This window comes from Pan paniscus, chromosome 8 (assembly GCF_029289425.2).
Source record: "Pan paniscus chromosome 8, NHGRI_mPanPan1-v2.0_pri, whole genome shotgun sequence".
NCBI lineage: Eukaryota > Metazoa > Chordata > Mammalia > Primates > Hominidae > Pan > Pan paniscus.
Genome location: NC_073257.2, coordinates 19,922,524 through 19,945,209, shown reverse-complemented (window position 1 = coordinate 19,945,209; position 22,686 = coordinate 19,922,524). Strand labels below are relative to the sequence as shown.

The following is a 22,686-nucleotide window of genomic DNA, read 5'->3' as shown; positions in this document are numbered from 1 at the left end:
AGGAAGATCAGGGTTGATCCTGAGCCCATCACCCTGTGGATGTCTGAACCAGAGGGCAGAGTTCATGAATATGCGTGAGGACATCAGAGGGCAACGTTTACTTTCTGGGCAGCCTCCTTCTTTTGTCAATTACTTTCATCGTTGGTTTTAATTCCCTAAGTTAAACTTTATCTGCCTGTGGAGATACTTTAATCATAATTGTTCTTTCATAGTACATATTGTATTTATAAACAAACAGGAGGTGTTAAGATCACTCCTCCAGCTCCGTGTGCTGGAAGCTGTGGGTTGAATCCTGTTGTGTCCTTTGACCTGGATGTATTTGCTCAGAGAAGGTCAACACGAATGTTATGGTTGAGAGGTGTAGTCTGTATCCTACATGTTTGGTCTTTGCTCATCTCACTTGCAGCCTCAGCCTTAATTTTCCCATTGACCTAATGAAAAGGAGCCTTTTAAGGTCCCAAGTGCGTAAAAAGGTGCGTGCTTGAGAGACTTACCACTTGGGCTCTTTTTGGAGGGGATGCTTTTTATTTTTATTTTTTTTTTATGACAGAGTCTCACTCTGTTGGCCAGGCTGGAGTGCAGTGGCATGATCTCGGCTCATAGCAATCTCCATTTCCCGGGCTCAAGCAATTCTCCTGCCTCAGCCTCCCAAGTAGCTGGGATTACAGGCATGTGCCACCATGCCTGGCTAATTTTTGTATTTTTAGTAGAGACGGGGTTTCACCATGTTGACCAGGCTGGTCTTGAACTCCTGACCTCAGGTAATCCGCCCGCCTCGGCCTCCTGAAGTGCTGGGATTACAGGCGCGAACCACTGCACCTGGCCGGGGGGGATGCTTTTTGAGATGTTTGCTCTGTGACAGGTGAGATCCTTGAGACTTTCCAAGGACAGGGCTTTTCTAACTGAGTGGAGGAGGCAGCAGAGGAGGCCCCAAGCCAGACAGGATCTTCTGAGAAGCATCCTCATGTCCCTGTGCTAATTAAAAGGAAAAGAAGTTCGACCAAATGCAGCTGCCAGGGTTTGCTGTTGAAGCTGACAGCTTTCAAGAGCCTGGGAGGCCTGACGCCCTGGAGGAGCTAATCCCTGCCAAGCCTGTGCCCCCTGCCTTTAGGTGAGGAGATGCCAACCTCTGGATGCCATCAACTTCATAGAAGCCGACAGCTGTGGAGCAATTTGGCGTTTTTTTCTCTTCTCGCCTTCTCCCTAATCTACCCTCTGTGGGACAATTATTGAAAGATAGCCAACCCTGGAATGAGAGATAACCATCACAGCCCTCCACGCTGCTGCTTGGAGAAGGAGATGGCCTTGTACAGAAACAGACAGTGTTTACGGCGAAGCTTGGGATTTGGTCCTTGTCATTCATTGCCTTTAAGACTGACTGAACTGTGCTGTGCGCTTCCCAGAGAGCTGGAAAGTGCAGAACATCTTCTTTCCCTCTTCCTTCCTCTACCGCTGCGAACTTCAGTGGCCTTGTACAAGTGATGAGATTAGGTCTTTGAATAGCCAGCTGGGCACTCAGGGCCACGTGTCAACTGGCCACTACATATTTTTCAGGTTCTCCTGCCCATTTCCCAGTGCAGGCTCTGGGACCAGAGAGGCTGAGCTCACCCTGCCTGCCCCTTAGCCTGGAGGAGCCTCCCATTCCTCCGGCTTGTCAAACATCACAGTTTTCTCCAGACCTGGCTCAGATCCACCTTTTCGATGAAAGCTTTTGTGATCTGGCTCAGACCATGGTGACTATTCGCTTCTTTCAGTCTCTGTTCCATCCTAGTGGATGCTCTATTGTTTCCTCCTACCACATCCTCTTGGTTTTAACAAGGAAGGTGAGTGGAAACCTACCTTCCCTGACATGCTTGAGTGGGAGATGAGAGTGAGGAAGCTTCTAGGACAGTCCCTTCTTTTTGCAGCTGAGGACAGTGTTGCTTGGGGCACTTAAAGGCCAGGAGCACATTCGGGTGCCTGATAAGATGTTACCATATGGACCCAGGCCTCCTGCCGAGTCCTGCACATTTTCCGAGTTCTTTACTGACCATAGTAAGTGAGGGTGTTTTTATTTACTTTGCATAATGATTTTCAGGCAGACTCTAGTAAACTTCCTTCATGCACTTAAATGATATAATTTATAAAATTTGGTGGATAGGCTGGGCGCAGTGGCTCACTCCTGTAATCCCAGCACTTTGGGAGGCTGAGGCAGGCGAATCACTTGAGGTCAGGAGTTCAAGACTAGCCTGGCCAACATGGTGAAACCCCGTCTCTACTAAAAATAAAAAATTAGCTGGGCATAGTGGTGGGCGCCTGTAATCCCAGGTACTTGGGAGGCTGAGGCAGGAGAATCGCTTGAACCCAGGAGGCAGAGGTTGCAGTGAACCAAGATCACGCCACTGCACTCCAGCCTGGGTGACACAGCGAGACTCCGTCTCAAAAAACAAAACAAAACAAAACCCCAAAAAACTTGGTGGATAGGAGATATCTATGCACTCTAGTTGTAGGAATCTCCAGCTACAATGCAGGGCTCCACAGGCGAGGGTTTCCCGCTGGCTCATATCTTCACAGTGTTGGGACTCTTCTTCTCTTCGTTATTGGTATTTTGGTTGACAGTGGGAGAATAACTTCCTTTGGTATTTTGGACTTTGTGGCACCTCTCAAGCATCATTGCTGTGCGTTTGTTTGGCTTGAAGTGATCAATTCTTAAAATCCACCCAGAAAATTATGCCCTAATTAGGCATTATCCATGCATGTCTGGCTTACAGAAGCCTTCCTTGTAGGTTTCTTTACTTTTTGAGTCTCATGGCGGTATGGACAACACATGATCTACTTAAAATGACTTATCTGCATTTGTATGTAATGCATTACACAAATCTTTTGGGGAATATAAGGTTTCCTTAGCTCTTTTTACAAACCTGGGGGGATGCTCTAATTTATTCCTTTTAATATTTATAAGGGACAGAGAAATCCTGTATATAGGGTTTGTCCAATAGGTTTGAACCCAGTATGACTACATCTCTGCTAATTCTAAAACTGCTGCATTTTAAATAAGGCCCCATTTACACCATGTACCCACAAAAATAAAAAAAAAAGGCCCTTTGACCAAACTCAGTCTTCTGCTTAGCTAAGGACGGGAATGACCTTTGTGGCTTGGGTGTAAATATCTGGTACAAGAAGTACCTTGATGCAAAGACCTGTTGTGTTGTAGTATTTAATTGGGTATTGTAAAACTTCATCCTTCTTTATAGTAAATAAATAATTTGTTGGCAAAGAGTAAATAAACCGACTTTCAAGATGGTGCACTTTGTTTTCTCTTCCTGAGCAACTAACTTGGAAGCCTCTTGTTTTTCTCATTTTGCACATGCCCATTTTTGAACAACTGATTTGTTCACCTTATGCTCTTGGGCAATATGTACTGTTTGATTGGGAGGTTAAGAGGTGACAGTGAAAACCATGAATTAGAAGACACTGAATGTTATTGTGTGAATAGGAGGTATTTACTCCTAGAGTGCCTATTATCCCCAATGGATCTTATTTCCTAGTATTGAGGCATGAATCTGATTTAAAAAATTAGCATTTCTTATGCCAGGGCAGCAATTTGTGTCAGATTTCAATCTATTTTGAGTGGAAACCAATGTAAGCCTGGTTGAAAAATGGTGAGTAAATTGCTGTCCTAATCAAGGTAAATCAAGCTCTGAGCATATGGCGGATGGCAAGGTGAACTTCTGCCCCGAACAATCAGCTCGTCTCACTTGATGATGGGATGAGGCAGGGCTTGTCTCTTCTTAGAAAGGCTGTGAGTTGGCTGGTGAGAGTGGGGGAGAGATGTACTTAGTCAGGTATTATTAGCAGAGTGACCCGGGTGACAGGGCGAGTATAAATAGAAGAAAGCTCGCGTTGATAATAGTGCTTGGCACTTAACACGGCTTTTCATCTTCAAAGCCATTTACAGATGCGGTTCTTCCTGGTACTGCTGCGATTCCGGGCTGTTGTTTGTATGCTGCTTCTTAGGAACATGGAAACAGTGATTTTCAGAGACCAAGATTCGGCTCAAAATTTGGTGGTACCTCTTTTCAGAATCCTTTGAGATTTTTCCATTTTGATTGAAATATTTTGAAAGGTCTCAGCATAGATGCCTGTGCTCATTTTGAAATTCCTGGAGTGTGAAATGAGACAGCTTTCTCTGTGATTTAGACGTGCTAGATTTCCAAGGGTGGCTACAGCATGTCTGGAATTTCACAAGCTTTTCGCTTAGACCTTCATATTTTATTTTGATTGGGAGAATATTATCTTTTCTGAGTCATTAAAAAAAAAAAACAAAAAAACAACAACAAACAACCGCAAGCCCTTTCCCTTTGCAGAGTGGCAAGCCTGAAATTGAGCATGTTATTACTTAGCACAAATGCTATTTTCTTGGACCTCTTGAAGGCAGATCAGTTTGGAAGGTCTGAGTCATTGGTGGCTTTCACTGTAGTGAGTCCTTCCTCAGCAGTGAGCCTGGGGGGGCCTGATGAATGGAGATGAGAATGATTTCTAATGCTTACGTAGCTTTGTTATCACAGTTTAAAGTTTCACTTTTTCACTTGAGTTTGGATGATTCCAATTGCACAATGATAGTTTATTTTATTTTGTTTTTTATTTTTATTATACTTTAAGTTCTAGGGTACATGTGCACAACGTGCAGGTTTGTTACGTATTTATACATGTGCCATGTTGGTGTGCTGCACCCATTAACTCGTCATTTACATTAGGTATATCTCCTAATGCTATCCCTCCCCCCTTCCCCCATCCCCCCACCCCACGACAGGCCCCAGCGTGTGATGTTCCCCACCCTGTGTCCAAGTGTTCTCATTGTTCAATTCCCACCTATGAGTGAGAACATGTGGTGTTTGGTTTTCTGCCTTTGCGATAGTTTGCTCAGAATGATGCTTCCCAGCTTCATCCATGTCCCTACAAAGGACATGAACTCATCCTTTTTTATGGCTGCATAGGATTCCATGGTGTATATGCACAATGATAGTTTTACATTTCTTGTGTCTAATAAGACAAAAACAAAGTGGAAAATGCTATATTAGAATTAGTATAAGGGAAGGAGAGAATTTATTAACTCTTGTAACTGGAAATCTGAAATTGGAACTGGACTTATCTTTATTGCTTTGAATTTAAGAGGGAGATCTTTCTTCTAGCCAAATTTGCCTAATATTGGGGAAGAAACTGATTGTGTCTGTTTGGGATGCCAGATTCTAAATCAGTGACAGTGGGCGGGAAACTGTAGGCATTTATGTACTGGAAAATGAGGAGTCCTTTTCTGTGTAATTTGACCAACTAACAGAAAAGTCTTAAATTCACTAACGTTGGGGTTTCCTCCCTGGATGACCCGGCAGATCTCTATACATAACAACCTCCACCGTGTGCTCAGAGATACCAGTCAGCCTTTGTTTTGTCTTGTTTGAGACAGTCTCGCTCTGTCGCCCAGGCTGTAGTGCAGTGGCGCAATCTTGGCTCACTGCAACCTCCATCTCCTGGGTTCAAGCGATTCTCCCTTGAGAATCCTGTAATTCCAGCCTCCCTAGTAGCTGGAATTACAGGTGCCCACCACCATACCTGGTTAATTTTTGTACTTTTAGTAGAGGCAGGGTTTCACCATGTTGGCCAGGCTGGTCTCGAACTCCTAACTTCAGCTGAACCTCCTGCCTTGGCCTCCCAAAGTGCTGGGATTACACGTGTGAGCCACCTCACCTGGCCCAGTCAGCCTTTTAATTTCCTACTCTGCAACATCAGCAAACATCTACGAATTACTAGACTACTAAGGGAAGCAGTAATATAAAAGTAGACACCAGAACTAACAGAGAGAAACATAACGTCTATGAAGGAGCGAAGAAAATCTAAAAAACATTCATAGCCTTAGGGATATAATAGAAAATTTTACATCCACATAACAAAAACAGGATAGGATGAAAACGGAGACTGTTACAAGCATAAAAAAAAAAAAAGAGCTTTTAGAAATTAAAATGTAAAACTCAATGGAAGGGTTAGAGAGAAAGTTGAGGAAATATCCCAGATGGTGGATTAAACAAAATAAAGTGATAGAAGATAAAGGGGAAAATTAAGGAAATTGAAGAAGTCTAGCATTTGAATGACTCTTAGAATGAAAGAGAAAACGGAGATGAGGAAATTAGCAATAATTCAAGAAAATATCCTAGAGCTGAAGAACCTGAATTTCAATCTTGAAAGAAGTCACTCACCAATAGGGTGCCACCAGGCACATTATTGTGAGATTTCAGAAATGTCAAAAAGTCCCCTAATTAGGACAGCATCAGACACTTCAACGATGGAAGCCAGACGGCCATGGAGGGAAGCCCTCAAGATTCTGAGGGAGGACGTTTTTCCAATGTAGAATTCTTTTTTTTTTTTCCAAGGTGGAATCTTGCTCTGTCACCCAGGCTGCAGTGCAGTGGCTGCTCACTGCAGCCTCCGCCTCCTGAGTAGCTGGGATTACAGGTGCGCGCCACCATGCTGGGCTAGCTTTTGTATGTTTAGTAGAGACGAGGTTTCATTATGTTGGCCAGACTGGTCTCGAACTCCTGACCTCAGGTAATCCACCCACCTTGGCCTCCCAGAGTGCTGGGATTACAGACATGAGCCACTGTGCCCGGCCCAACGTAGCATTCTCTACCCACCTACACTAGTGGTGAAATAGAATAGGTTAAAGACACGCCACCCATCCAGAGTTTCCACATAAATCCTTTCTTAGGAATCTGTTGGAGGGTGTGTTTCTTCATCAGGAGCCAGACACTAAGAGAGAAGCAGACAAGAGGCCCTCTGTGTAACAGAGGGAGGGGAGGTGAGACTGCAGGCTAACATTGGTGTCCCAGGCAGAGAAGCAGTTCGTGTAGATTATAGCAGAAAGGAAGGCCCCAGTAGACATTGCTTCAAGATGAAATGAAAGCAGTACCTATATACCTCAATTTATGGACAGGTGCTTTAGACAGTTTATGAAAAATTTGGATTTGAATTGGTGATAAATACATAGAAAATGAAGGCCTTGGAATAAACAAGACCATTATTAATGACAGGGGAGAGTTGTGTGCACTGAGAGTAGTCACTCCTGGCATGTTTGCAGAGACCTAAGGATGCAGTGGGAGCTGCCAGGGGGGTGAGCGTGTCGGGGAGTTGTTGGGGGGTGGGGGTCATGTGACCAGTAGGCATCACCTAATAATGACAGATATGGAAGAACTAGGAAGTGGTGTGTTCCCCGAGAGTGGAGAGGAATGCCAGAACAGTCGGCTGAGAGAGCAAAAGTGGTCCCCAAGCAGGAGATGGGGACGCGGGAGAAGCAGGAGATGACTGGGTTTGATTTTTAGGGGGTGGGCATCGATGCACAGGCCTTATAGAGAATATTTGGCTTTCAAAATTATATGCAGATGTAACTCTGATATAAAAAATCATCTCACTGGGTGTGCTGGTGGGTGGATTGCTTGAGCCCACGAATTCGAGACCAGCCTGGGCAACATGGTGAAACCCTGTCTCTACCAGACATGGTGGCGCGCCTGTAATCCCAGCTACTTGAGAGGCTGAGTTAGGAGGATCTCTTGAACCCGGGAGGCGGAGGCAGCGAGCCGAGATCGAAGCACTGCACTCCAGCCTGGGTGACAGAGTGAGACCCTTTCTCAAATTAAAGAAAAAAAAAATCACAATACTTCTAGGATACAGTTGTTAGGATTTGGGATTGGCTGTGTATCAGCGACCCAAAGTTAGAGTGGCATCAACAAGAGAGTGGCTTATTTTCCTCTGATGTAGTGGCCTGGAGCTGGCAGAGCAGCCTTATAGTCTCAGGACCAAGTCCCTGTATCTTCTGTTTTGCTGTTCATGGGGACAATCAGCTGGGTGATCCTAGGTCTAGGGGTCAGAGGGCAAAGGCATGCCCCTTCCACCCTGTAGTTGGACACGTGAATCCCGTACACCTCCCATTAGCAGAACTTAGTGACTTGAATTCATCTAACCACAAGGAAAGCCGGGCAATGTTGTTTTGGTCAGCCAGTTACTCCTTACTGTAGACAAAGTAGAAGACAGATTCAGGGGTGGTGGAGTTAGCAGCCTCTGCCACAGTGATTTCTACCTGTGTGCACTTTCAGGTATGTTCTGCTCACAGTAGAATGCCTGGGACGACAAAGTCATTAGAGACTGCAAAAAATCACTGCTATCCCTTTGCAAACCTACCTTAAATGACCCCAATTTAATTATTGTTTAACTAGAGGGGTATGTGAACAGTATGCAGAGTTTCTGTTCCTTCGACTTTTCTTATTGAATGAAAGTTTGGTGAACTGAAACAGCCTTGTATGTGTAAGAATATAATATATGAGGCCGGGCATGGTGACTCATGTCTGTAATCCCAGCACTTTGGGAGGCCAAGACGGGTGGATCACCTGAGGTCAGGAGTTTGAGACCAGCCTGACCAACATGGCAAAATGCCGTCTCTACGAAAAATACAAACATTAGCCAGGTGTGGTTACATGCACGTGTAATCCCAGCTACTGGGGAGGCTGAGGCAGGAGAATCACTTGAACTGGGAGGCGGAGGTTGAGTGAGCTGAGATCACACCACTGCATTCCAGCCTGGGCGACAGAGCAAGACTCTGTCTCAAAAAAAAAAAAAAAATATATATATATATATATACCCACCTACTTGTATATATAGGATAGACAGGTTATAAACATCTAATGAGATAGGAGTGGATTGTTTAATTGTGAGGAGGATGAACTGAGAGGTGTAACTGATGAAATATTTGAGTGTAAATTCCCTGTATGTTAAAACAGTGAATGTAAAACTTGAAATCCCAAAAAAGTTAGACTTCTGGTATCTTAGGGTAGGGGAAGACCTTTTACAAGTTTTAGAAGAAATAAAGCAAATTGATAGATCTGACTAAGTTGAAAAAGAAAAACATTCTCTCTTGTCAAAAGAAACCACGAAAAGGTAGACTGGGAAAAATATTTGCAGTAGTTTTGTGAGATAAAATAATCTAGATCTCTTAAAAATCCATCACAGATACCAACGTAGTTTAAATATGGGAAGGAAGTGAAAGAGGCATCAACAGGTGAATTACAAATTACAGTGGCAGGATACTATTTTTTTTTTTCCTTTGAGACGGAGTCTCGCTCTTTGTCCAGGCTGGAGTGCAGTGGTGCAATCTCAGCTCACTGCAACCTCTGCCTCCTGGGTTCAAGCGATTCTCCTGCCTCAGCCTCTTGAGTAGCTGGGATTACAGGTGTGTGCCACCACTCCTGGCTAATTTTTGCGTTTTTAGTAGAGACTGAGTTTCTGCATGTTGCCCAGGCTGGTCTTGAACTCCTGAGCTCAAGTGATCCGCCCACCTCGGCCTCCCAAAGTGTTGGGATTACAGGCGTGAGCCACCACACCCAGGCAGGATACTATTTTTTGAATGTCAAATGGAGAAAAGGTATAAAGGGTTTAGATGTTTTCTCCCGCCCTGCTAGTAAACCAGCTTAGCGGACTTGAGAGCATGTTTTCAGGGGGGTCATGAGCCTCAACTGTGTCCGCATATTTTTGACCCTATAATTTAACTTCTGGGATTCTACATTAAGGAGACATCAGAGATGTAGGATTTCTGACTGAGAGTCGTGACTAGAGTGCTACTTAGCATGGTGAAAAAATAATATAAACAGCTTTAATGGGCGGCAGCAGAGGCATGGTAAATACATGACCTTATTCATTTTATAATAAAAATTATCCAACCATTTCAAGTCATGTTTTCAGAGAATCTTAATGACACGAGAAATTCCTTCTGTGTAATGCAAAATGAAAAATGGATTGGAATTCCGAATTCTCTATGAACTAAACAACAACAACAAACTCCACAGAGAAACTGTCAGGGGGAGATACTATAGAAACATAAAATTGATTATCACTGAGTATTAGAATTACAAGTGATTTTAATTTCTTTCTTTATAATTTTACTTTTCAAGATTTCTACCAAGAGCATGTCTATCTCTTATAGGAAGGAAAAAACTAAATGTTGTTGAAAAAGTTAAAGTGGGACACATCGTTTGCAAAGTGAATCAGTTTTGCAGCCACCTGGGTAGACGTAGGGGAAGTCTTCCAGTGGCACGGCCATTGCCCTCCAGAGTCATGTGAGCTTTCACTCTGCTACTGTTTTTTTTTTTTTGAGACAGAGTCTCGCTCTGTTGCCCAGGCTGGAGTGCAGTAGCGCTATCTTGGCTCACCACAACCTCCACCTTCCGGGTTCAAGCGATTCTCCTGCCTCAGCCTCCTGAGTAGCTGGGATTATACGCACGTACCACCATGCCCGGCTAATTTTTCTATTTTTAACAGAGACAGGGTTTCACCATGTTGGTCAGGCTGGTCTCAAACTCCTGACCTCGTGATCCACCCGCCTTGGCCTTCCAAAGTGCTGGGATTACAGGCGTGAGCCACCACGCCCAGCCACTGTGCTACTCTTTTCAGTGGCTTTCTTGTTGGTCTTTGTATTGTTACTCTTCAGTTTTATTGATTGATTGATTGATTGATTGACTGAGTGAGTCGGAGTCTCACTCTGTTGCCCAGGCTGGAGTGCAATGGTGCGATCTCAGCTCACTGCAACCTTAGCCTCCCAGGTTCAAGTGATTCTCCTGCCTCAGCCTCTCAAGTAGCTGGGATGACAGACATGTGCCACCAAGCCCTGCTAATTTTTGTATTTTTAGTGGAGACGGGGTTTCACCATGTTGGTCAGGCTAGTCTTGAACTCCTGACCTCAGGTGATCCTTCTGCTTCAGCTTCCCAAAGTGCTGGGATTACCGGCATGAGCCAACGCACCAGGCCTTGAGTTCTATTTAAAATGATTGATTTGATGCATTTAAATTTTACAGTCCAGATTACTGTTCTGTAGTGTCTAGTTAGAGGCAAATGGATAATGAGGAGTCATAAGACTTGAGCAAACTTTTCCCCTTTTAATAAGTGTCTATAAGCCACTGACATTTAACTGATTTATTAATAGCCATATTCATGGACTTTTTTTTCTTTATAGAAAAACTTGGTACATGACTACATTTTTGAGGCGGAATGATTTTCCTGAATTTATAAATGAATGAAAAAAAGCAAATAGTCTTTGTATGACACACGTAATAGTTTCTAAGATGTTTCTCCTTTGACATTTTCCATTGATAGAAAAATGCAGCTGATTTAATAAAAACCTATGCTGTGTTAGGAAGTTTGCCGTGAATCATTTGTGGAATATTAGGGGGAAGCTGTTAAGTCTCCTTTTGAAGTTTCTTAGATTTAAAAATTCATGAGTTTTAACTAGTTTGACATTATTACATTAAAACTTTTAAGACAGCCAAGAATTGATGGTTGTTTAGGACATGTTCCAAGCCCTCAAATACGGCTCTCCAGTGCAGTAGTCTTGCTGGGCTGCCCACCTTCTACCCACATGTGCCTAGTTCAATTCAAGGTCATTAAAATTAAAATTCAGGTCCTCAGCAGTACTAGATACGCTTCCAGTGCACCGTAGCCAACATGTGGGTAGTGGTTACTGTAACTGGACCAAGCAGATATAGATCAGGCAGTGCTGGTCTAGATGCATTCAACATAGATAATGAGCCCCCAGTTATGTTTGGCTAGTTGAAGAGTAATATCTAATGCATGTTCTTTCTCACTCGTGTTCTTCCTAACAAGGCTTTGCTTAGCCTGTGCTAGCATTACTCTATTCTTTGACTATACCTCAAACGAAAGGAGAAGGAAAGATAGGGTTGAGAGGGGAGGATGCTTATTGTATTAAATTTGCTTCAAACATAAAGGGATAATCTGAATGCAGAAAATGTACAATGAATCACAATAACACCTGGATTGATAAAATTTTAGATTTGAAAGGGGTGATTGCATCTCATCAAGCTTTCTGATTGAACTGATGAGAAATTCAAGGAGTAGAGAGGTTAAGTAATTTGTTTATGTCACACAGCCACATAGCTTGTTATTCCCTTATTCTGCAAGCTCTCTGTTCTTTTCACTGGTCCAAGACAACTCTTCTAAGAAGTTCCAGTACTAGAATTCTGTTGTCCAACAGAGACAAAAGGAGCCTATTATAGTAGAGTTAACTTTGTACAAAACCACAAAGTGTATTGTATAAAACAGGAAGTTACCTTTTATAAGCCCAGTCTTCTGAATGTTTTTTATATTGTCTTTGGAAAAAACTGTTACTTTAATTAATAGACACTTTTACTTTGTTCTTGAAATTACATATAGCTTAAGAAACAAAAGGAAATACGCTTTCTTTTAATAATAGCCTTTTTGGGGGGTTAGGGTGTTGTAGTTAGGAAAAGGCTTTTTAAAAATATTCTGTTTCTATTTTGCAAAGCTTATGGGTGGAGCAGTTGTCACCACCAAGATTTGCCCCTCTAACCCCCCAAAAACATCCCATTGAATGTAAATAGAAATTTCTGTGAAGTGGGTTATTATTCTCATATTTGATAGGTTTCCCCAAGAATTATCTGTTTCCACAGACACTGCATAGGTTCCATTAGTTGCTGTGGAAAGTGAAGTAATTTATTCTAGGAACTGTGACTGTGTGCTGTGAAAAGATTGCATTTTGTTAGCATAATTTCTACGGTGTTCTGTTGATGGGGCCTCTCAAATACTTCTTGGACCTGTTCCCTTCATTTCTTCTCCACTGTCTTAGTTCACACCCTTGCCTGCACTTCCATGTTTTTAGTTTGTTTCCATTCATCCGTCTCGCCTATGGCTCCCTGAGTGCTTCTTCTGAAACAAGCCTGATCATTTCACTTCCTGGAACACCCTGCCACATCCACTCCATCTGCAGAGTGACACGCAGGGCTCGGGCCCTTACTGTAGCAAACATTCTCTTCTCACCTGGGCTCAGCCTGCCTCTCTGTTCTCACCCCAAGTCTTTGTTCAGATATCACTTCCTGAGGTCTTGCCTGACTGTCATGTAAATAATTATCATCCTTCTGGTGGGGCGTGGTGGCTCATGCCTATAATCCTAGTACTCTGGGAGCCAGAGGCGGACAGATCACTTGAGGCCAGGAGTTCGAGACCAGCCTGGCCAACATGGTGAAATTCCGTCTCTACTAAAATACAAAAAAAAAAAAAAAAAATTAGCTGGGTATGGTCAGGCACACCTGTAATCCCAGCTACTCGGGAGACTGAGGCAGGAGAACTGCTTGAACCTGGGAGGCGGAGGTTGCAGTGAGCCAAGATTGTGCCATTGCACTCTAGCCTGGGGGAACAAGAGCAAATACTCCATCTCAATCATCATCATCATCATCATCATCATCATCATTCTTCTTTGTTTGCCTGGTCTTTTCTGCTTCATTTTTCCCTATAGCACTTATCACCATCTAACAGGCTATATCACCTACTAATTAAAAAAAAAAAAAACTCCATTGACTCTTTCTCCCAATTAGGATGAGATCTCTACCAGGGCAGGAATTTTTTGTTTTGTTTTGTTACAGATGCCTTCACGTGCCTGACATGGAATGGGGGATCAGTACATATTTGGGGATGAATGGGTGTGATGCCGCTTGCTCCACGGTCCTGTCTCCCACCCTCTCCCTTGAGGCACCTTAGACTTTTTCCCAAGGGTCTGCCATGCTGTTTGCTGCTGGTACCTCCACGTTTAATGGCTTTTCTACCTTTTTTTTTTTTTGAAACAGAGTTGCTCTGTCGCCCAGGCTGGAGTGCAGTGGGAGCCATCTCAACTCACTGCAACCTCTGCCTCCCGGGTTCAAGCAATTCTTCTGCCTCAGCCTCCTGAGTAGCTGGGATTACAGGTGCACACGACCATACCCAGCTAACTGTTTTTTTTTTTTTTTTTTTTTTTCCTATTTTTAATAGAGACAGGGTTTCGCCATGTTGGCCAGGCTGGTCTCAAACTCCTGGCCTCAAGTGATCTGCCCGCTTCAGCCTCCCAAAGTGCTGGGATTACAGACGTGAGCCACCGTGCCCATCCCCCTTTGGTTTCCTCTTATCCTCGGCTCCTCTGGGCATTTCCTCTTGAGCCTCTCCTAATTTTCTGTTCCGCTTTGATGCACCCCCCGGCCCACCCAAGCTCGCCTTCCTATCCTTGTTGATATTTGCATCTTGTCCTTCGTGGGATTCCAGGTACATTCTTGGTGGACTTGGTGGTGGTTATGTGTGCGGTTGGACAGACAGACTTGCTTTTAGCAGCCACTTGTCCTTGCTGGCAGCCACTGGTATTTATATGTCTGTCCCCAGTGCCCAACGTGGTGTCTGGCATAAATAAATCAGATGTTCCATTAATATACACACAAGAAAATTGCATGGTATCAGCACTTATCTGTCTGGCATTAGTTTAAAATTGTATGTGTCTTAGAATTTGCTAAGAAAAGTTTACTATAAGCTCTTGAGGAAAGCTTTTCAGGAGGAGTTAATTTGGAGAAAAATGCTCCATGCCTAGAAGTGTTGAGTGCTCACAGGGCAGATGACACTGTGTGGGGTCCCTGCCACTCCCTAGTTTAGTTTTATTTCTTTTCATTGCCCCTTCCCCACAATAGGTGCTCAGTTATTAAAAATCGATGATTTAAGTAAAAATATAAAAGTCATAGCTGCATTATGGGAAATGTGGATAATGGGGGAAAGGGAACTGTAATTGACTGGTTAGGGTGTGGGTTCTGGAGCCAGTTGTGTGGGTTCAAACCGCAGCCCCACCACTAGCGGCTCTGTGATGCTGAGCAGGTGACTTCATCCCTTAGGTTGCTTATCTGTAAGATGGGAACAGTAATATAACCTACATCCTAGAGTTCTGAGGATTAAATAAGTGCATGTTTATTATGTACTTAGTAATCACTGTAAGTGTTGGTAAAATAAAATAATCGTAAATGCATGCTTACCATGCTAACACTTCCATTTCTTCTCTTTGAAGCGACAGAAGCTCCTCCTCTTACCAACAGGTTTAGGTTCCCAAGACTGCTGAGAAGTCCATTCATTTTAACTCCAAATCACCTAACCAATGACCAGTGGGTACACATACACAGAATTTTTTTTTTGCTCCGACTCCTAGGCTGGAGTGCAGTGGTGTGATATCAGCTCACTGCAACCTCTGCCTCCCGGGTTCAAGCAATTCTTGTGCCTCAGCCTCCTAAATAGCTGGGATTACAGGCATGTGCCACCATGCCTGGCTAATTTTTGTATTTTTAGTAGAGATGGGTTTCACCACATTGGCCAGGCTGGTCTCAAACACCTGGCCTCAGGTAATCCGCCCACGTTGGCCTCCCAAAGCTCTGGGATTGCGAACCACTCCCCTGGCCCACATACGCAGAATTTTAATTTTTTCCCCACCATAAGCTTCTGTCTCTTCTCACTAGGACACTATTATTGCTTTTGTACTTACTGGACAAGATGGAGTTGTGTTCTTTAAATGTCTCGAAAGTAAGCACATACCCACAAAATACACACATACACCCAGCACAGGGAAGCCGTCCCTGAGCATGAGCCATCCTGAGATGGCCAGGCTGAAATGTGGATTGTGAAACACTGCTCGCGTTTTATTATTTTTTCCTGGATTGTGGTTTTGCTCTTATCTATGAAAGTTTGAAATCTGGGAGCTTATAAGGAGAGGGGCTTTTTTTTGTTATGTTTTTTTGAGTCTCTGTCCCGCAGGCTGGAGTGCAGTGGCACGATCTGGGCTCACTGCAAGCTCTGCCTCCCGGGTTCACGCCATTCTCCTGCCTCAGTCTCCTGAATAGCTGGGACTACAGGCGCCCACCACCACGCCCGGCTAATTTTTTTTAATTTTTAGTAGAGACGGGGTGTCACCGTGTTAGCCAGGATGGTCTTGATCTCCTGACCTCGTGATCCGCCCGCCTCGGCCTCCCAAAGTGCTGGGATTACAGGCGTGAGCCACTGCGCCTGGCCAGGAGAGGGGCTTTTGTACTGGAATCCCTCCCTGCCTTAGCTCGTTTGAGTGTTCTCCGTGTGCCCTTTCTGTGCTTGTACTCCTGTGTCCATAGCTCTAAGCTTTTCATGGAGCTGTGTGTTTTGTTATGATCATCGTTTTTGGGGCTCCATCATATGCCTTCAAGGCCCCTTTCTCCTGGATACATTCTGGCATTTTCTCCTCCCTTTTTCTTCCCTGGTTTACCTTTGTTTGCTCCAAGTGTTTCAGTTCCTACCTTTTTCCTTCAGTTGCACACCCTTCTCCCCTCCACATTCCCGGTATTTTCCCTGAGTGATTACTGGAGGGAGAGCTGGGAGAGCTGAGCATTCCACAGTGGGCTGCCACCCTCCGCTCTCCAAGCCCATGCCACCTGTGGCTTCTGGAGTCTGTGGATGCTGTCTCTCTTCCTCAGTGACCACGTGATCCTGTCATCTCATAACCGCGCTTCCTTACATGGGGTAGAGGTGAGGGGTGGAGGGTGCATCTCTTACCCTTTGTAATATTCCGGGTACCCTCTGAACATTCTCAGTGGACGCTTGGGTATTTGGTTGGATGGACACACTTGCTTATCAACAAGTAGTTTGTTTACAGAGTGCCTCAGTGCTCGCTCCCTACATGCCAGCGGCAATCCAGGTGAACTGGGGGTCCTGCTACCCACTGTAAGCTCCAGGTGTAGCGCAGAAGACCTTAGAGTGCCCTTGGCAGGCAGCCTTTCCTCTGCTGTGTGCAGTCCATGGGAAGAAATCTCTGGAACCTTCTGAGACAAGGTGTGAGCAGGTCAGTTCGGTGTTAGGTGATGTTTAGTTCTGTGGCCGCCAATGCAGTGGGTTGATTGTTGTGAAGGAGGTAGTTCCTACGTCCAGATTTTTGTGTCCCTGTCATCACAGGAATCTGGAAGGATTGCTCTTAGAAGAATGCAGCTCTGTCCATCATTCGGAGGGTTCTTTTAGCAAACTGATACCCACAGGGGTAAAATGTAGCCAGCCTCCATAGTAAATTGCTCAATTTACCAATGTCCTCCATTAACAACAACAGCAAAAATCTTAGAACCCCTCCAGCTGTTAAAAGGTTCCTTCATTTAGTGTCGATTCCAGCTAAGCTTTTGGAAACTAAGCTCATTACATTGCAGATGATTCACTGGGGATATAAGATAACTTCATTTTTTAAATTAAAAAACGTTTATTTTCATTATTAAAAACTGTTAAAAAAGGATTTCACTATTTAAAAAATTTCATTTTCATTATGAACGAAGCAAACTCAGTTTGTGTTTTGGTTCGGGTCGTTTCTGTAGATACCGTATTTTCTTACACTACCTGCCTTAGATTTATGCATCTAGAGGGCCACGGTTAAGATTGTGTTCACTTGCTTCCTCCGAGGTGCCCCAGACGGTGCCACAGAGAGCACGTCGTGTCCATGGCTCTTCAGGGATGGTACTTACTTGTCCTTTCTGTGATTTTTTTTTTTTTTTTTTTGAGATGGAGTTTTGCTCTTGTTGCCTAGGCTGGAGAGCAATGGCGCGATTTCGGCTCACCACAACCTCCGCCTCCCGGGTTCAAGTGATTCTCCTGCTTCATCTTCCCGAGTAGCTGGGATTACAGACATGTGCCACTACGCCTGGCTAATTTTTGTATTTTTAGTAGAGATGAGGTTTCACCGTATTGGTCAGGCTGGTCTCGAACTCCTGACCTCAGATGATCTGCTTGCCTCAGCCTCCCAAAGTGCTGGGATTACAGGCATGAGCCACTGCACTCAGCCTTTCTGTGATTTTAAAACAAGCTGAAGAAACTATTTAGGACCTAGTACACTGCATTTTACCCATAGCTCTCACACTTTAGATCAGGGAAGTCCTGGTTTAAGTTACTTGTATCACTGATGTTGACTTCTACGCCTCAAACCTTGTGCCCTCATTTTTGCCTCAGAAAACATAAGGCCCTGTGCTGAGAAAGTGAGGGAGCGATAATCTCGCATTGACAGGGGCCTTCTCTGTTGCACTGTCGTTCCCTTGGCTTAGTCAAGAACTTATCTTTGTAGTAGCAAAATGCCTAAATTGCTGTTTGCCGACCCACTCCGGATAGTTTTATAGTTCATTCTCTGAAACAGGTATTTTCTTTCTTTGTACTGTGGTTGAGAAATAGCTTCCTGTCCTCTCCACAGTGTCTGGTATAGTACGTTAAATACAACAGGTGGATAGCTCAATGCACGTTGAATTAAATTTCAGTGCTATGTACCTGGTACATTTCCCATCTCTTCCTACTTGTTCCTGGCATGAGTTTCCAGCTTTTTCTCTCCCATTGCACAAATGAGTAACATGCTCTTTCATGAACCTTCTGTTTTTTGTTTATTTAGAGATGGGAGTCTCGATATATTGCCCAGGCTGACCATGAACTCCTGAGCTCAAATGATCCTCCCACCTCAGCCTCCCAAGTAGCTGGGATGACAGGTGCAGGTAGGCTACCCACTGCACCTGGCATGAATCTTCAATTTTGACAAAACCTCCGAATGTTTTTTAAAAGATATTTTACCAGTATGTGAGTCACAAAATATCCCATTGATAGATACAGGTGCATTATATTCTTTTGTTTCTTCATCTCTACTTTCCTGTTGGCTGATTTAAACTTCTCTCTATGTGTGAAATAAAAGAGAACATTGAATGAATGAGAGAAACACCGTGTGGCCGTGGTGGTTTAAAAACACCATGTGAGCTGTGTCTGAGCATCGGAGCCAGGTATGGCTGCTCGATGGTTACGATTACTCCTGGTGTCTCCTGGGCCCTGACATAAAGGAGCTGGAGAGTAGGATTCTGTGGGAACCAGCTCTAATGTTGCTGCTTTTTCCAGCAGTCTTATTAGAAGACAAGTGGGGAACAGCAGTGCTATCGTAGGGAAAGTCTTGTCTCCATTTCTGCTTTGTGAAAAAGCACATTATTGACAAACATCGATACTTTAACTGGTTTTGGTAACAGATCATGTGTAACACGTGAGGACTTCTTCCTGAGGCAGGGCACTGCGTGTTGCAGTACCTGCGCGTGGGATGCTGAGGTTGTGTGGGGGGTGGAGGTTGCTGCTACATAGCTTCAAGGCGGGGGGAGTGTCTTACCAATGTTGCCATGGTGGATCGAGGACTGAAATGCAAGTTTCTGTTGGTGAAATATGTGTCCATCTTAGTGGTGATAATGACCTCTAGAACACGGATGGTTTTGCTACGCCGAGACCTTTATTGTTGACCTGTGTAGAGATGTACTCATTAGTCTTTTTAACTAATTAATTAATTTTTTTTTTGAGACAAAGCCTCACTCTGTTTCACAGGCTGGAGTGCAGTGGTGTGATCTCAGCTCACTGCAATCTCTGCCTCCCAGGTTCAAGTGATTCTCCTGCCTCAGCCTCCTGAGTAGCTGTAATTGCAGGTGCATGCCACCACTCCTGACTCACTTTTGTATTTTCAGTAGAGACAGGGTTTCACCATGTTGGCTAGGGTGGTCTCGAACTCCTGACCTCAAGTGATCCACCCACCTCGGTCTCCCAAAGTGCTAGGATTACAGGCATGAGCCACTGCACCTGGCCTCAGTGTACTAGAATACTTATTCCTGGTATTTTCTATTATCAACATTATGTTGCATCTTGAAAGTTATAATGAAATGGTAGTGGCACTAATAAGGTTTTTTTAAAAAAAATTAAAAATAAGTGAATATAATCAATATGATTAAACGCTCTGATTTTTTTTTTTTTTGATTGCTCTTAGGTAATTTTTTCTGCAGGATGAATTAAGAGAAGAGACACTTGCTCATCAGGCATGGAGAGCACTTTGTCAGCTTCCAATATGCAAGACCCTTCATCTTCACCCTTGGAAAAGTGTCTCGGCTCAGCTAATGGAAATGGAGACCTTGATTCTGGTAGGATTTTGTTTTCGAGATTCATCTGGATTTTTGATGAATTGATCAATATCTTCCTGAAAATATTCAGGAAACAATGGGGCAACATTTGTAGATCTCACATACTGTCTGGTTCCTGGGATTTGAAGTCCTATTTATAAGGATATGGCCTCTCTAAAATTTGGGTCAAGATTCTTATTTTGAATACTAGACAGAGAGGACTAGGTTATAGTGCAGCAACACATCACTTCAGAATCTCAGTGGCCTGGGCAGGAAACGTCTACAAATCACCGTAGCACGGAGTCGTTGTGCGCCATCCTGCAGGGTTTGTTGTGAGTGAGAAGAGCAGGGTTGGAGGTCTCGGACCAGCAGTCATCTGCTCTGGCTCACAAGAGACAAATGCCATTTTTGCTCAGAACCCCTTGACAGGAAGTTAGTTACATGTTTCTGCCACAGCAAGGGAGGTTAGGAAAAAGAATTCCCTCCCAAGTGCTGGAGAGAGAGAGACAGGACATCCAGATCTGCCTACGTAGTAGATGCCGATGACACAGCATCTAATATGTTGAGTACATCTGTCAGAAAAGCATACAGTGTGGAAGGAAGTGAGGTCATGCGGATTGGTGGTGAAGTGCGTCTCCCTTCCAGAAATCTGAAAAACAGAACAGCTCCCTCCTCGGACTCAAACACAGCCTTCGATTCAAATGTATGTATGTATGTATGTATGTATGTATGTGTGTATGTATGTATGTATGTGTGTGTTTTGAGACAGGATCTCACCTGTTGCCCAGGTTGGAGTATGGTGGTGCAATCATGGCTCACTGCAGCCTTGACCTCTTGGGCCCAAGTGATCTTCCCACCTCAGCCTCCACAATAGCTGGGACTACAGGTGTGTCCCACTGTGCCTGCTGACTTTTAAATTTTTTGTGGAGATGGGGTCTCACTGTGTTGTCCAGGCTTGTCTTAAACTACTAGGCTCAAGTGATCCTCCTGCCTTAGCCTCCCAAAGTGCTGAGATTATAAGTGTGATTCACCACACCCAGCCTTGATTGGATTTTAATTATTTAACTAATGAAGTTATAAATGCATAAATGTATCTTTTTCTAAATACTTACACAATAAAGGGTTTATTTAGAAAGGATACCTTTAAAAAAAAAGGGTTGCATTGTTTATACATACCAGCAAATTACTTAAGGACAGTTTAGTCCTCTGAATTGTAAACATTAGCTATGGTGAATTCCTGTAAAAAATGTTGCTCATTAAGTTAGCAGGTCACTTGACCATGGTCCAAAGAAGTCACAAAGTTTGTCTTCACATTTTGATGAGACTAGTCAATGACAGATTACAGGTTGCTCCATATCATTGAATTTATTAGATTAAGTTTATGAAATTACATCTTTATATGGAAGAAACCTTGGAAAACCCTCACATGAGGGAAGGCCTTACTGTGTTGAAGGGCATTAGTATCTGTTTCCAAGTCGGCTCATTTGTCCCTCTTTCAGATTTTTCTACACATAAACCAGATGGGAGAAGACTTCTCCTGCAAGTAAAGCTGGATCATTTTTCCTCCCTGGAAACATGGAAATTATTTTCTGAGAAGGCATAGTTGTATAGGCTGAAAGTTCATCCTAATTATTCTACTTTATTTAAGTACAGATTTCCCTTTTTAAAAAGTCTTTCCTATGTTTGCTGAGTGAAGTTATTTTTCAAATTTTGGAGTTCCTGAGCTTTCAGGGTATTTTTGTAGTATATCATCTGCACACATCCAACGTGGATTACTGAGTTATTTCTCGTGATATGTTTTGGAAACTGTTTAAACACCAACTGTGTATTGGCTTTTCATGTGCACACAGTTGCAGTGTCTCTCTCTAACTTAAGTAGTTTCTGAAACTCATTAATGATAATCTGGTGTCGGGAAAATGATTGGTACCGACATTTCATTAAGGGTGGTTCTATGGATGGCAAATGTGAGAGCGAGAATCATTATATCCTTGGCTGGGGGAGTCCATGCAGAAAACCCATGTATACTCATGTCGTGATTGGTTCCTTGCTCTTGCATCGGGGATGGCCTAAATCAAACAGGATGTTCAGATCTTTAATGGAAATACTATTTCTAAATGGCTCTAAATGATCTTAACATTTTTCAGATATTGGCTCAGATTTTTCTCCAACCCCATGTGGCTAATCTGTCCTTTCACCTTGGGATTTCTGTATTTACTTGTGCGGTGAGGAGAGTTTTAGATGACGATACAGACTCTTTAAAGAGGACACACGTTTAAAGCAGAGTCTAAGACTTTGCAGAGGACAGTAGCTGGATTCACTTGAGAAACTCAAATCTAGTTTTGAGCATTTTCATTCTACAAGTAGCTTATTTTTTTTTTTTACTAAAATCTAGTTTTGAGCATTCAAACTATTAAGTATGATTCTACAAGTAGTTTATTATTATTTTTTCCAATCTGCTAACCCACAAAATATTTCCAGTCCTGGAATCACTTGGTGAGATATTTGGTTCTGGGACCAGCTGGGACAGGTTTGGGGCTGTTGCAGAGTCTTGGTGCTGAAGGTCTTCTCCTGGGAAGCATTTTCAGATGGGATTTACTCATCCCACGTACAGGAGGAGGCAAACCCAGTGTTCTTTAGCTGGTTCTGAATTGACTTGCGATGATAGGTGTATGAGTTCAGACTGTGTGGCAGTCACAGAAAATGTTAAGTTCTTTGCATGTGTTAATTCATCTCATCCTTCCACAGCCCACTGGCATAGCTGCTTTTATTGCCCCAGTTTTACAGATGAGGAGACTGGACAACAAGGTGAAGTGACTTGAGCCCTGTGTTAGAAGCAAGATTTAATTTCCGGCATTGTGAGGCTGTGGAGTTGGTGCTCTGAAACCCTGGGGGGCACCTGCCCCTTCAG

At 43.6% G+C, this 22,686-nt stretch overlaps 1 protein-coding gene across 2 annotated transcripts in view; it reads left to right on the top strand.

The window, feature by feature from the left end:
* Nucleotides 1–22,686, top strand: part of SFMBT2 (Scm like with four mbt domains 2) — a 256,051-nt gene that overhangs the window by 11,637 nt on the left and 221,728 nt on the right. For both annotated transcript variants that reach the window (XM_034929914.2, XM_008953126.4), the window contains exon 2: nucleotides 19,649–19,799. In XM_034929914.2, coding sequence (XP_034785805.2) covers nucleotides 19,700–19,799 — 100 coding nt within the window. In that variant the 5' untranslated portion in view covers nucleotides 19,649–19,699. The remainder of the gene's footprint in view (nucleotides 1–19,648; nucleotides 19,800–22,686) is intronic.